At 35.8% G+C, this 14,981-nt stretch overlaps 1 protein-coding gene and 1 long non-coding RNA gene across 2 annotated transcripts; one reads left to right on the top strand and one right to left on the bottom strand.

The window, feature by feature from the left end:
• Window positions 1–3,029: 3,029 nt before the first annotated feature.
• LOC105322017 (uncharacterized) lies at window positions 3,030–8,540 on the bottom strand. The gene is made up of 5 exons (XR_010713220.1): window positions 8,402–8,540; window positions 8,175–8,320; window positions 7,277–7,811; window positions 6,794–6,888; window positions 3,030–6,321 (listed from the first exon to the last, which is right to left on the bottom strand). It is a non-coding gene; the product is annotated as an uncharacterized lncRNA (long non-coding RNA).
• Window positions 8,541–12,310: 3,770 nt separating this feature from the next.
• Window positions 12,311–14,688, top strand: LOC136274803 (tripartite motif-containing protein 2-like). Its single transcript, XM_066082460.1, has one exon. It carries the CDS (start codon window positions 12,344–12,346, stop codon window positions 14,000–14,002), a length of 1,659 nt encoding a protein of 552 aa, XP_065938532.1. The 5' UTR covers window positions 12,311–12,343; the 3' UTR covers window positions 14,003–14,688.
• The last annotated feature ends 293 nt before the right edge of the window (window positions 14,689–14,981 follow it).

The following is a 14,981-nucleotide window of genomic DNA, read 5'->3' as shown; positions in this document are numbered from 1 at the left end:
AAATCTACAAATGCAACACCAACTCTTCCTTTTAATTGATGTAAACTCATCATAATCTCTTATAAATATGTCCAAAAATTACTGGCCGTTAACGTTAAATTACTTTTTAGCATCTCACGCATTGTCTTACCGTCTGGTAGATATAACAATGTTACCTCAGATTTATAGAAAATGAAAACAATTTTATATTGAAATGTCCCTAATACCATAGGCGTCGGAACCGGGGGGGGGGCCTTTTTTTGCTAAGTTAGACCTAACATTTAGGCACATAGCAGAAAAGAGGGTTCAGCCCCCCCCCCCTTTTTTTCGCCGGAAACATAATTGTTCCGTAATGTACCTTTGAAAGATTGAGAAGTTGGAGTGAAAGGCATACAAGCCCCCCCCCCCCCCCGCCCCGGAAAGATGTTTTGTTTTGGAAGTATAGGTTTACTCCCCCCCCCCCCCCCCCCCCCCACGGATTAGGATTTTCATGATTTTGGGAATTAGGTTTTTTTCTCTGAATATCTCTGAGGATGAATCTAGCCCCCCCCCCCCACTTTCAATTTGCTTCCGACGCCAGTGATTACAGTAACTTAAGAGAAGAATTCCTTTAAAAGTTTTATTATATTAAACCCTCTGTCTTTAGTCTTAATCTTAATTAATTCTATATATTGTCAACACAAAATGTAAAAGGATTTGTGCCATTTAGGTAAATATATAAAGAATGCTTTTGTGATCAGAAAACTTCATGTATCAACTTGCCTTTTTCAACTGAGTGACCTAGCTGTTTATATGTATTTTAACATGTGTATATTAATTGTATATATCTATATAGCTGTTGACCAATAAACAATACATTGTTATTCATTGTTATACAGTATTTATATCTGTAATACATACTGTTAATTTATTATTAATATTAAGTGTAATTAAACCTTTTGTTTTATTTAATAAATTTTAATCTATTAGTTAATTATATGCATATATAATTGTAAATCGATTATATAATTTCTACACGGATTATTGCCAAATATTTATTATTACTTCTATTTATTTTAGGACATGTCTTCTTCTTTAAGATTCCTTCATTCATTTATTTAATCATCTGATCATGAAATAAATCAACGAATATCGAACCCAGCAGTGCACTTTGGTTATTTAGACAAGTGACCATGATGACCCTGTTTCATTAACATAGCTATATATAGCGGGATTTTAACTGATAGAACTAGTGGCTGGCATATCATGAATATGCAATAATTACAAGAAATATCATAGTATTTTTAAAATGATTATACCCGGGATTTTAACTGATAGAACTAGTGGCTGGCATATCATGAATATTCAATAATTACAAGAAATATCATAGTATTTTTAAAATGATTATACCCGGAATGTTTGGTTTTGTCTTTTATTAAACCAATCACGTGATTATTTTACAAGGGAAGACTCAACATGGATACATATTCGATTTCGTCGCCATTTTGATTTGTAGGCCTGTTTATAAGGTGCGTAGTTAGATAAACGTATTACTGTTATTTCTGATTGTTGAAGATTTTAATCTAATGCTATAACCAGTCCAGTTGTTACTCCGAAAACGGAGTTGACGTCTCTGGCTCCTGATCATACATCGCGGTAAAATTGCGTTTCTAATGTAAACAAAGTGTGAGTTATGTCCCTTAGCTCTAATAAACTATCTTTAGTTTAACTGGCCAAAGACACGCCAAAAATTGAAATTTTTAGAAATTTAAATTACCTTCAATTAAAACATTGGAAAGTTTTAAATCGAGTTTAGGGGCAATACTTATCGATAAGTGGCTGCCAGTCAATCTGAATGATCGAACCACAGTACTCATACTATAGTGGCTTGTGTAGAATAAAAACATGTTAAAAATGTATGTACCTCGGAAGAAACATAACAAGGGAGAACGTCATCTTTATATTCTGTCCCATTGCCAAGATATTCTGGATTTACATTTTGCATTATATTTGTGGTATTTACGTCGGGCTCGGTGCCACTTAATAATAGAACTCAATTAAACTGAACACTAATCAGGGCCTTTATTCCCTTGTCCTGGAGACGTTCACACGTATTTCTAGGATTGAGGACCTGGGCCATCTACTGCTGACCTTTTGGTAAGCTTTAGTATAGATATATATAGTCACAAATATAACATTGGCGACGAGGATAAAAATTAGGTCACTGAAATTTACAATATTTACTTTAGTTACGTATTTTCCCGTACTTTCCCATTTTGGCGCTAAATTCAAAAATACAAAACAAAGATCGGGTTTTTTTTTCTCTCGTTATTTATTAGGATTTTTTCGTTTATTAAATATAGTTTGACGGTTGTTTACACAACAAGTTAAACTAATCATTTCATTTTTCTTTTTGGTCCCTCAATTTTTTTTTCCCTCTTTCATGTTTTCAAAGTTCTGTGTTCTTTAACAATGGGCACAATACATCTCCAAACTGCTTCAGAATTTGAATTATCGAAATTACCGTTAACTCACCATGACGTTGACGACATTATTAAGGTTAGAAAAAATTGTGCAACAGTTGAACCTAATGTGTTAGGTAAATACACAAACATCCCAAAAAGGAAATGGTTAGAGTGGGAGAGAAATGGATTAGTTTCTTTTGGTTCAGGGGATTTATTAGATTCAGATGGTCAGGGTGACAGGTGTGAGAAAGCACTGAATGTGAAATTAGAGAGACAAGGGGCAGAACTTCAGCTAGAGAGAGAGAGAAGATTGAAAGCAGAGCACGAGTTAGAAGAACATTTGAAACAAAAGAAACTGTTAGATGCGATTCCATCAGATGGAATTTACACCCCAAGATTAGGCACATTCAAAGACAAAATTGCATCAACACAACAAATGGATCATGCAAATACAAGGGGAAGAAAAACATATAGACACACGAGACATTATAGTTCTTCAGATTCAGATCAATCATCCTCAAGGTCTTCATCTAGCAGTATTAGTTCAGACAGTGACATGCGTGAACCCAAACACAGAAGACACAAACATAAAAGTCGCAGCCCAACATCAAAAATGAGTACATTTAGTGGGGATGGAAAAATTAGCTGGGACACTTTTATCACACAATTTGAGAGATTGGCCGAGAGGCATGAATGGGGAAAGAGGAAAAAATCAGACAAATTATTGAGTTGTTTAGAGGGGTTGGCATTGGAATATGTGTGTAAACTAAAGTTAGATAAGTATAGAGACATCAAAAAAGAAATGAGCAGAAGATTCAACACCAAAGACAATCCGATTTCTGCCAGAAGGAAACTTCAGTACATCAGACAACATGAGGATGAAAGGTTACAAGAGTTTGCACAGAGGGTTCACTTTATCACAATCGATGGATATAGTGAATCGGGTAGAAAAGCAATAGACCAAATTTCTACAGAAAGTTTTTTGAGGGTATGTAGAGATGAAGAGGCCGCTAGGTCGGTGATGGAAAAAAATCCAAAAAATATTCATGAAGCCTTAGATCTAATTAAAGCATCAATTGCAAATCAACAGGCAGTGTACGGTAGTAGCAAGGCATACTATCATAGACAAGTCTCTTTTGCCCCATCAGAACAACACACCGACACTGATCATGGTGAAAACAAATTTTCAATTCAACAGAAAAAAATTGAACAGTTAGAAGAAAAAATTACAAAATTAACAGATATGGTGTTTTGCATGAAAGAAACAATAGATGAAAGGTTGCCAGTGAATAGGTTTTCAAACAATACACAGCAATTTCAATCAAGGCTCAGATCACCTAGTCCTTACAGATTCTATGACAGGCAAAACGCACAGAACACTAAACCATATCAATCTTTCAGCAGGTCTTTGTCTCCTCTCAGATCAAATCCACGATCTCCTGCTGGTAGTCCATTTAGATCAACTACTAACAAACCTCAGGGCCCTACAAACTCTCCAAAAATGGTACAAGATTTAAACTCTGTCCAACCAGCCTAGCTGACCGTAGACTGGTTACCGAAGACATAGGTCAGGATCCTAGAATTAACCTTAACGATAACTCTAAAGGTTTAACCTTGGAGATTCCCATTGTTGTTCAGGGTCATCAAACTACAGCAGTTGTTGACACAGCAGCTATGATGACCTTGGTCAACAAGAAGGTCTTTCCAGGTAACAACTCCTTTGATATTACACCACAAGAGATTTCTTTGAAGGGTTTAGGACAGCAAAATGTTACTGGGCAGCTATTCAAAAATGTTGAGTGTCAAATAGGATTGCATTCTTATACACTAGATATGTGTGTAGTGGACATGAAAGATTCTGTCATTCTAGGGTTAGATTTTCTTGAAGCTCACAAGTGTATTGTTGATCTTAGGAGAAATTTAGTAGAAATTGGAAATGACAAAATAACAGCAAGTCTCAAACACATGACTAAAGAATCTGTTACAATATCAAGGGTCACAGTTCAGAGCAAAAGTATTATTCCAGCCAATTCTGTAGGTTTTGTCAGTTGCTCTTTAAAAACCCCTATAGATACCAAGTACATAGTAGAACCTTTAGAATCATCCAATTTTTTATGCTCATCAGTTCTTGGTCAGGGAGACACTGTGAAACTCAAAGTTGTAAATGACTCAAACAAAAGTGTTAAATTCAAGGTAGGACAACACGTTGGAAATGCAGAATCAGTAGAAATACAGTTAAATCAGTTAGATTCTGACATTGCCATTAACAAAGTATCTGTTGAAAACAATGCACCATCAAATCAAACACTTCCTAATCATTTACAAGAACTTTATGACAGGTCAAGTGAGGGGTTGAATCAAGATGAGTCTCAGATGCTATTTCAATTGTTATCAGATTTTTCAGACATTTTTTCTACTGGCGAAATGGATCTGGGTTGTTTGAAAGGTGTTAAACATCATATAAACACTGGGAATGCTACCCCAGTAAAACAAAAGTTCAGGAGAACACCATTGGGTTTTCAAGACCAAGAAAAAGAACTCTTACAAAAACTGTTAGACACAGGGGTTATAACACCATCATCATCTGAATGGGCCTCTGCTCCAGTTTTAGTTAAGAAAAAAAATGGCAGTGTTAGATATTGTATAGACTTTAGAGATTTGAATTCCAGAACTGTCAAAGACTGCTATCCCCTACCCCTGATTGCTGACTGTATGGATGTTTTGTATGGCACAACATTTTTTAGCACATTAGATCTAGCTATGGGGTATTATCAAATAGAAATAGATGAGAACAGTAGAAATAAAACTGCATTTTTGACAAAGTATGGGTTGTTTGAGCACCAGAGAATGGCTTTTGGTTTGTGCAATGCCCCAGCAACATTTCAGAGGGCTATGGGTTTAGTTCTGAGAGGTATGGACTGGGAAGAACTATTAGTGTACTTGGATGACATTATTGTATTAGGCAAAACATTTTCAGAATCTTTGGAAAACCTTCGAAAAGCATTTCAGAGATTTACAGAATACAATCTTAAATTAAAGCCAAAAAAGTGTTGTCTTTTTCGAAGAGAAGTAGAATTTCTCGGGAGAATTATCAATTCCGAAGGTGTACACATTTCCCCAGATAAGATCGAAACTATTAAGAACTGGCCCATTCCCCAAGACAAAAAACAGGTTCAAGCTTTTCTGGGTTTTGCAAATTATCACAGGGACCACATTAAAGGCTTTGCAAACATTCCAATACCCCTGTATGATTTACTTCAAAAGAAGACCAAATTTGTATGGGCCCAAGAACAACAATGTGCTTTTGACTGTTTAAAACAAACCCTCATCAATCCAGAGTGTCTTAAATTTCCATCTCCAGACGGTACTTTTCTACTGGATACTGATGCTTCAAATCATTCTATTGGGGCTGTTTTATATCAGATCAATAATGGTAAAGAAGAAGTCATTAGCTATGCTAGTCACGCCCTTCTTAAAGAACAGAGAAAATATTGTACCACAAGAAAAGAGTTGTTAGCCGTGGTCAAATTTTGTAGACATTTTCGCCATTATCTATTAGGAAAACCATTTTTGATTAGGACAGATCATCACAGTCTCACTTGGCTGATGAGATTTAGACATATAGAGGGTCAATTAGCAAGGTGGCTAGAAGAACTATCTTCCTATGATTTTCAGATTAAACACCGGTCTGGATCTTCTCATGTAAATGCAGATGCCCTCTCTAGAATTCCAGAAACTCTTTCAGAGTGTGCATGTTATGATGCTGGAAATTCTCCAAAAAATCTTCCTTGTCTGGGTTGTCACTATTGTACACGGGCTCACCACCAATGGTCTAGGTTTCAGCTTGATGTTGACGATGTAATCCCTCTTTCCATTAAGTCTGAACACAATAAAACACCTACAATATTAACAACGCAGTTAAATTCAAACAATCAACAACAACAACAACATGTAGGTTGTAATTGGTGTGACACTTTTCAAAATTTAGCTCAACTTCAGAAAGATGATGCAAATATTGAACCAGTTATTCATTGGCTTAAAAATCAAGTAGAACCAGCTGATCTTGAAATCAGGTTAACAAGCCCCGAAACAAAAGCTTTGTGGTTGTGCAAAGATAGGCTTCTCATTCAAGACAATGTTTTACATTACGAATGGCTGAAAGACCCCGATACAATTCTATGTCTTGTAGTTCCAACATCTCTAAGACAAGAAGTGCTGAATCTTTGTCATGATGTTAAATCTGCAGGTCATTTAGGCATTGAAAAAACATTAGCAAATTTAAAATCAGCTGCTTACTGGCCAAATATGACCGTAGAATGTTATGATTATGTAAAATCTTGCTCAGTATGCAACATAAATAAAAAACCTACTAAAACTGCTAGGGCTCCTTTGAAATCTTTTCAGGCAGGGTATCCCATGGAAAGAGTACATCTTGACATCTTAGGTCCATTTCCTCCTAGCGAATCTGGAAACATATATGTTTTGGTCATAGTAGATCAGTTTTCCAAATGGATTGAGTTAGTTCCTATTCCAGAGCAAAATGCAGAGCAAATTGCAAAACTGTTCTTAGAACACCTAATTGTTACTTTTGGTTGTCCACTAGAAATTTTTACTGATCAGGGTAGGCAATTTGAATCAAAATTGTTCAAATCATTGTGTGAGACATTAGAAATTGTAAAGAAGAGAACAACTCCATATCACCCTAGTTCAAATGGGCAAGTTGAAAGGTATAATAGGACTATTGTTCAAATGATTCGCTGTTTTATAGAGAATAAAGACAGACAGTGGGACAAATATCTTCCTCTTTTAGCCATGGCTCTTCGAGCAACTATACATAAACAAACAGGCTTTACCCCAAATCGGTTGATGTTAGGTAGAGAGGTGATACGTCCTTTGAACATTATGACGGGTGCTCACGATCAGATTTTGAAGACTGCTGAACCATCCTGTTGGGTACAAGAATTGGAAAAACATCTGTCTGAAGCTCATGAAATCTGTAGAACAAATCTCAAGTCTGCCCAACTTCGGCAAAAGAAAAATTATGATTTAAGAGTTTTAGAAAACAGTTATCAGATTGGTGATGTAGTTTTACTGTTTAATTCTGCCACCAAAGTTGGACAGTCAAGCAAATTGAAATCCCCATGGAAAGGACCTTATTTGGTAGTAGATTCAAAACCCCCTCTATATACTATTCAAAATAAAAAAAGGAAAGCAAACTGTACACCATGATAGAATCAAAATTTCAAAAGGCCCCATTCCATTTGCTGTCAGACAGATGCGTAACCAATTATTTCTTCCCAATGAAGAACAGGATGAGGTTGCCATTGATTGCTCAAGCAATAACATTCCTGGCACTTCTATAGATAATGCATCCCTCATTTCGGTACCCTGCAAAACAGATGACACTTCAGATAAAGCACCAGGGGTATACCAAACAAGAAGGGGGAGAAATGTCAGAGTGCCAGGATACTTGAAAGATTATTGTAGTTAAATCTTTCATTATTGTATTTTTTATGCTGATAAGTACTTTTAAGCAAGACTGGTTTGTTATGAATATTATGTACATATTTGATAAGGTTGAAATCTTAAAATCTGTTGAAAGAAGTTTACACTTTATTCACAGATTTAAGCATTTCTGAATATGTAAATACATGTATATATTTTGAGAAATAATAATTTTGGACAGTGATCTGTTGACTACAGCATAAAGTATTCAACAGATATACTTTTTCCCATTATTATAAAGATTACTTTTCTTGCGTATACAGATGTCAACATCATAATGGCTTCCACTGAGGGTCTTCTTGATCTCGTGTTTGATGAGATGAATTTTAAGCCTGATTACAGTCCGGATTCTGATGATGAAGAAAAGGAAAATGTGCCAGTTGTAAACATTTCTAAAAAGAAAAAGAAACAATGTACTTTATGCAAATTTCAAGCTTCTGTTATGAAGAGACACATTATCTTAATGCATTTACCTTGGTTTCTTTACCCGCTCACTGCATGTTGGGATTGTCAAGTACAACTTTCCACACCTTGTAAGCTTTTTCAGGAGCATATTAATGTTCACACAGTCAATCAAAAACATTTTGATAATGAACAATTTTTGAAATGGTGTTTCCTTATACTAGGGTTTCTGCACACAATTTCTAAATTCCTTGAGGTTCCATTTGGCAGTTTACTCTCTTTCGTACAGCAAAAGAAAGAACTGCATCCTTCACCAAGTAAAGAACCATCATTTACCTATGTTGAAACCTGTCTCTTCCAAGAATTTTGCAAAACAGTAGGTTATCAAGATATTCCAACTACTTTTACTGTTAACCCTCCGAACCACATTATTTCCTTATTACACTGGAAGTTGATTAGCAATATTCTAAAATTGTTCAGCAAAGATCAGCAATCAAAACTTTCATTAGTAAAATCAATGACAGATATATCTGGGAAAGAGTTCAAAGAAATCCCCTCAAGCGTATCTATTACAGATGTAGTAGTGGACTCCCATTTTCATCTTGATCAGTTGTGCAAGAGAAACCATGTATTGAATTTTCAAGTTTTGGCTGATTATTTTCACAAAAGCATTCATGTTTTAGATTTTGTTATAGCAAACTATGTTTTTCCCTTTTCTTTTCTTGACGTAGTCTGTGGTGATGCTAGTCCATATGTCTCGAATCTCACGAAAGAGGTCCTCTTTACTCCCGATCCTCCCGACCCGTGTCTGAAGCTTTCTCTTGATCAGAAGCCACAGATTTTCGATGATATTTAAATCTGGGCTCTGTGCTGGCCAACTTAGAGTGGAAATGTTATTTCAATGAAGGAATTGCTGAGTACTTCTTGCCCGATGTACCGGAGCATTGTCTTGCTGAAATAAGTAGTTTCCAGCAGGAAAATGACGGGCTACAGCCGGCCATAAATTCTCGTCGAGGATCTCCTGGTATTTTTCAGCATTGATATTACCATTTACAGCCGTAACAGTGCCTACTCCTTCCAACGTTACACATCCCCAAATCATCACTTCATTACATGGCTTACTTTATCTAGGTGTCACAAGATCAGGCCTCCATCCTTCGTCTTTTTTTGCCACACATGCACACGGGAATCGTGTCCTATCATGATTTTTGATTCATCCGAAAAAATAACTTTATTGCAATAATTGTTAGTTGTCAATCGTCTTTTTTCTCGACACCATGACAATCTTTTTTTTCGATTGACCTCCTTCACAACAACTTTCCTTTTGGAAACATGCCTCGAATATCCATGCTTATGAAGATGTAGCTGTACAACATACAGTGCGTTTAGCAACAGGATGGTCAACATTTTCATTAAATTTGTGTGTAATATCAAGCAAACTATCTCTTCTGTTCATGTTAACCAACCTTTCAAGTCTTCGATAGTCGCGAGCTGTCACTTTTGAGGGCCGGCCACTTTGTTTGGTGTTTTCTACAGAGCCTCGCTGAATAAAACGTCTTTTTAAACTGAAAATAGTAGTAAAAGGAATCCCTAATTGTTCTGCAACCTTCCGAATAGAGTTTCCTTGCTCTAATAGCCTCCGTACTACTTCTTTAACATCGCTCGATAACTCTTTACCCTTTCTACCCATCTCTCTTTTAATTTGTGTTTCCGGAAATAATGCATACGACAACAATAAATCACGTGATGTTTTGATGTCACATGACGCGTTTCGCTAAAAATAACAACCGGTATCCCATAGCTATTTTTAAAAAACATTTATTTATAGCCAAAGCAGAGACGTTTCATCGCGTAAGTAAACACGCCGCCATTTTGTACGAATACTTATTGCATCATACTGTATGAACATAATTCCAAGATTTCTCAGTCGAAACGCCCCTGTTAGCTTATTAGGTTTCAATACAATGCTAAAAAATGTGATGTCTATGGAGATTTTGTATTGCAGCAAGCCCGGATGCTAACGTTGTAAAATTGTGCGATGTATTCCGAATGGAGAAAAGATGTAAACATTCCCCATTATAGATCCCCGTAAGGAATCTGTTTTTGTTCCTGTGAATTTTTCCGGGTGAGAGATGATAATGTGTCTGACTCAATGAAATTATCTCGGAGATTATACCTTTCAACTATTTCAATTGCATACCGGTAATTTCTTTCACAGCGATATGTATTGTATTAATATTAAAAATCATCCAAATGTGCTGCATAAATATCTTGGGACAGACTATAGACATATGCACCGATTCGTATTCCTTCATAAATGATTATTCTTTGAGATCTCACCTCCAGTTTTAATCTATTTACGTCAATCTACATCAACAAATTTTATCATTTAAAATGATTTTCTCGCGTAAACATTCGAAATCGACAACTGCCTGGCTTTTTCGAAAACCAATCGTATGACAGAGATCTCAGGTGCCCTACTTTAATTTGCTTTCTGCAGAAGCCAGGGAGTTGTCAATTTTGAATGTGTACACGAGAAATCAACAAGTTTGCAGAGTTTTTCTGAAATCCGCCGGTCCCACCGGCAAAACCGGTTTATATTTCAAATGACCGGTAATTATTCTTATTCAATCGGTCTTAATGACCGGCCATATAAAAACTTTAGATTTAAGACTGTAACCTTTCTATGAGCAGAATCAAAATGTTTGCAAACACTTAGAACACTGTGCCGGATAATTATGCCAGTGCCATTGCCCAAGGTGGCATTTTTGCACCCGCTTAAGAAGCAGTTTTGGAAAAATTCATGCATACAATATGATAGACAATTGTCTAGAAAGTATATATAACCACTTTTGTTTTTAGTGTGTTTCACCTGACAGATGATATATTTACCTTAAGTTTAAAAATTAATATCCCATAGGAAAATTATAATTCCCATAGGAGAAATGATTCTCTGACAGGAAATATAATTCCTACAGGATTTTCTAAAAATCCTAGAGGAATTTTATTTCCTGTAGGAGAATGGTATTTCCTGTGGGAATTTGATTCAGACAGGCGGTAACTGAATTTTCTATAGGAAACTAATATTTCCTATCGGATTTTATCAAATCCTGTCGGAATTGAAATTCCTGTAGGAAGTTCTTGTATTCCGACAGGAAATTTCAATTTTCCTGTAGGAATATTTTTTTTCCTATGGGAAAAATTATTTTCCTGTTGGAAATTATTTTTGAAAGGTAAATATCTCACCTGACAGGTGAGTTACAATGATAACAAAGGTGGTTGTAAACTCTTTAAGCAATGGTCTATCATGTGGCATATTAGAATTTTTGATATATGCAGCTTAGACAGGTGCAAAAATGCCACCTTGGCACTGGTATAATTATCCGGCACAGTGTTCTAGGGTAAGCTTCAATTTGATTTAACGAGCGATTCACACTCTATCGACAAGAGTGACTTTACGCATTATAAGGAAAGGCTAATTAACAAAAAAATGTTCTTAACCACTGCTCTTAAACTGCTCTTAACCAACTTAACGGACAGCTATAATTTCCAATGTCTTGTTAATTGACTATGTTTTAATTTCATTACTAAATATTAAAAAAAATTAAAACCCTAATTATTTTGTTGTTGTGAATTTTATTCCGTTTCTCAGTTTCGTCATTTAGTAGGACCGTATTCCATATAAACAACACGGCTCCTGCCATTTAGTGCCCAAATGGGTCATGATAGCCTGTTTGGAATGTAATATCCCAAATTGTCAGTCAATCTCTTTAAACTTAGTTATATCTATGAGTAATTTTTGTTTAAAAGAATTTAAATGTCTTCCTGTCTTTTAAGCACTAAACACTGTAAAGTTTCCTGTTTGTAGAACATTTTTTTCTTCAGAAAATACCAAAGTTTTATTATAATAAGAAATAGTCAAATTGACAAAAACTTAAAAAGTGATATATCAACCTATGGCTTTTTATTTTTCAGAACATGTGTTAATTATAAAAGTATCTGTAATTCTGACCATGGACAAGAGTTGGGCCCAGGATGTGTTACGGTGTCATCTCTGTGAGACCCCGGGCCCCCCTATGTACTGTGACATTTGTCACATACATCTGTGTAAAGCCTGTGTGGGGGAACATCTCTCTGATCAATCCAAAGAACACAGAGTGTTGCCATTTGAAAAAAGAGGATCTACTCCTAAATGTCCAAAACATTCCACAAAAATATGTGAACTTTACTGTAAACAATGTGACATTCCTGTGTGTACAACATGTGCTTCTTTTAAAGAACATCATGGCCATATCTTTATTGAAATAACGAAAAGCACTGACATCAAGAAAGACATCATTCAAGAAGATTTACAAGAACTAGAGAAATCTATTTATCCTAAATACCAAGAGATTGCATCCATTATCCTACTCCAGAAATCTGCCCTGAATAAAAACTCCCAGAAATTAACAACAAAAATCGACAAACATGGAGAAAACTTGCACATAGAAATAAACACCATTATCAGAAACCTGAAATCTAACGTGGAGGAAATGGACACCAAACACCTGGCTGTCCTAAATAAAAAGGAAGATGAAGTCACACACACAGTTTCTGAAATCACACAGAGCATTGCTGATCTGAAGAAGTTACTGGACTCAAATGATGTCAGCCGTTTCTCTGCCTACAAATCCAGGAATGCTGAATTCAGAAGATTGCCTCCTAAACTCACAGTGTCCTTACCAAGTTTTACCCCTCAGAGGATCAACAAAGAACAGCTTTATCAACAGTTTGGTTCTCTGTCAGCGTTATCTATCAAAACAGAAGAACATGGCTACACCATGGAATCTCCCGGTGCTAAGTCCTCTCCCCTTGACATTGATGTACCACGGATCATCACACAGATAAACACCAAGTTTCCAGGATTAGAGAGTGTGTCCTGTCTAAGTGATGTGGAGATGTGGACGTGTTTTGCGCGAGAAAAAGTCATGAGACTGTTCAACCTGCAGGGGGAACTAGTGAAGTCAGTCCAAACCAAGTCAGGGTACACTCCATGGGACATAGCAGTGACAAGGAGCGGCGATCTAGTTTATACTGATTACGATGATAGAACTGTGAACATAGTGAAGAATAAAAAGATAAAGAGTGTGATCAAATCTAGAGGATGGGGACCTCGCAATGTCTGTAGTACCTCCTCTGGTGACCTCCTGGTTATCATGGAGAGTGTTAATGATAAACAAACAAAAGTTGTGCGTTACTCTGGCTCCACAGAGAAACAAAGTATTCAGTACGACGACAAAGGACGACCTCTCTATTCATCATGTTCTAACACTAAATACATCAGTGAGAACAGGAACCTAGATATCTGTGTGTCAGACTATGGAGCCTGTGCAGTAGTGGTGGTTAATCAGGCCGGGAAACTCCGGTTTACCTACACTGGTCCTCCCTCTGCTACCAAGGGATCATTATATCCATTCGGAATCACAACAGACAGCCAGGGTCGGATCCTGACAGCAGACTATAATGAACACTCCCGTATCCACATCCTGGATCAGGACGGACAGTTCCTCCGCTACATTGAAAACTGTCATTTAGACCAACCATGGGGTTTATGTGTGGACACCAGAGACAACCTCTTTGTGACTGAGTGGCATGCATGTAAAGGTACAGTGAAGAAAATACAATATGTCTAGAATATTACACAGCAGTGTACCATTGTTTATATGTATTACATGTTGACAAACTGACTTTGTGTATGATAGATAAAACATGTATTAGCATAAAGACAATTAACCATATTTTATAACAGATTCTTGCATATAAAATACACGTCGTCCATTTAGCTAATATGTCAACAATATCATTGTTTTGTTTATCATGTTCATACATCATAATAACAAACTATTTTAGTGTAGTGATTTTATCGTCAACAATTTGACTGTTTATGCATAAAAAACTATAATTTATGTACATTATAAGAATAGGAATCAGAAAACGTTGTTTGGTATATATGTCATAGAAAACATTCTAATGTTTAGAAAATGACACTAAAAGTTGAATTAAATATCTGTAAAAACGTTTTTTTAGCTCTCCTTTATATTAAGTTACGAGTTTACTTCAATCCTATTTCATAAGAACGAAAATATAAATCATACATTTTCTTTTCTCAAAGCAGATAAAATGAAGGTACCACATTTCTTGAACATTTGAATCATTGGTGTTTTTTTATCGTTGTTCCATTAAGATTTCTATAAGTAACTTTGGTTTCTTGCACACCAGTAATAAACTAAAATTAAACCTTGCAGTTGTACATTCTATACCTTAGATAATGTGTAATTATGACTAATAAATGATTTGTAGACACACCTATGTTAATTGTTTTAATTAGTTGTTTTTTTTACCCCATCGTTTTTAATATTACGGTATTAAAATGGACTTTCAGATTCAAAAGATTGGAGCAAAATGTCTGATTGTTTGCATGATCTGGTAAAAATTGTTAAAACTGTAACATTTTTAAATTCTCTCCAGTAATTGAAACAATGTTGTTGAATGTTTACTATACTTTCATGTTAAATACTAAAATTTAATTTGTTTAGATGCAGTTGATAATCCGCTCTATCACCCTTAGCAACACACTTGGCAACGGGTGACAATATATAAATAGTGCCTGTT

Source organism: Magallana gigas, chromosome 4, assembly GCF_963853765.1.
Source record: "Magallana gigas chromosome 4, xbMagGiga1.1, whole genome shotgun sequence".
NCBI classification, from domain to species: domain Eukaryota; kingdom Metazoa; phylum Mollusca; class Bivalvia; order Ostreida; family Ostreidae; genus Magallana; species Magallana gigas.
The sequence above is the reverse complement of the archived record's forward strand: the minus strand, read 5'-3'. Positions and strand labels throughout refer to the sequence as shown.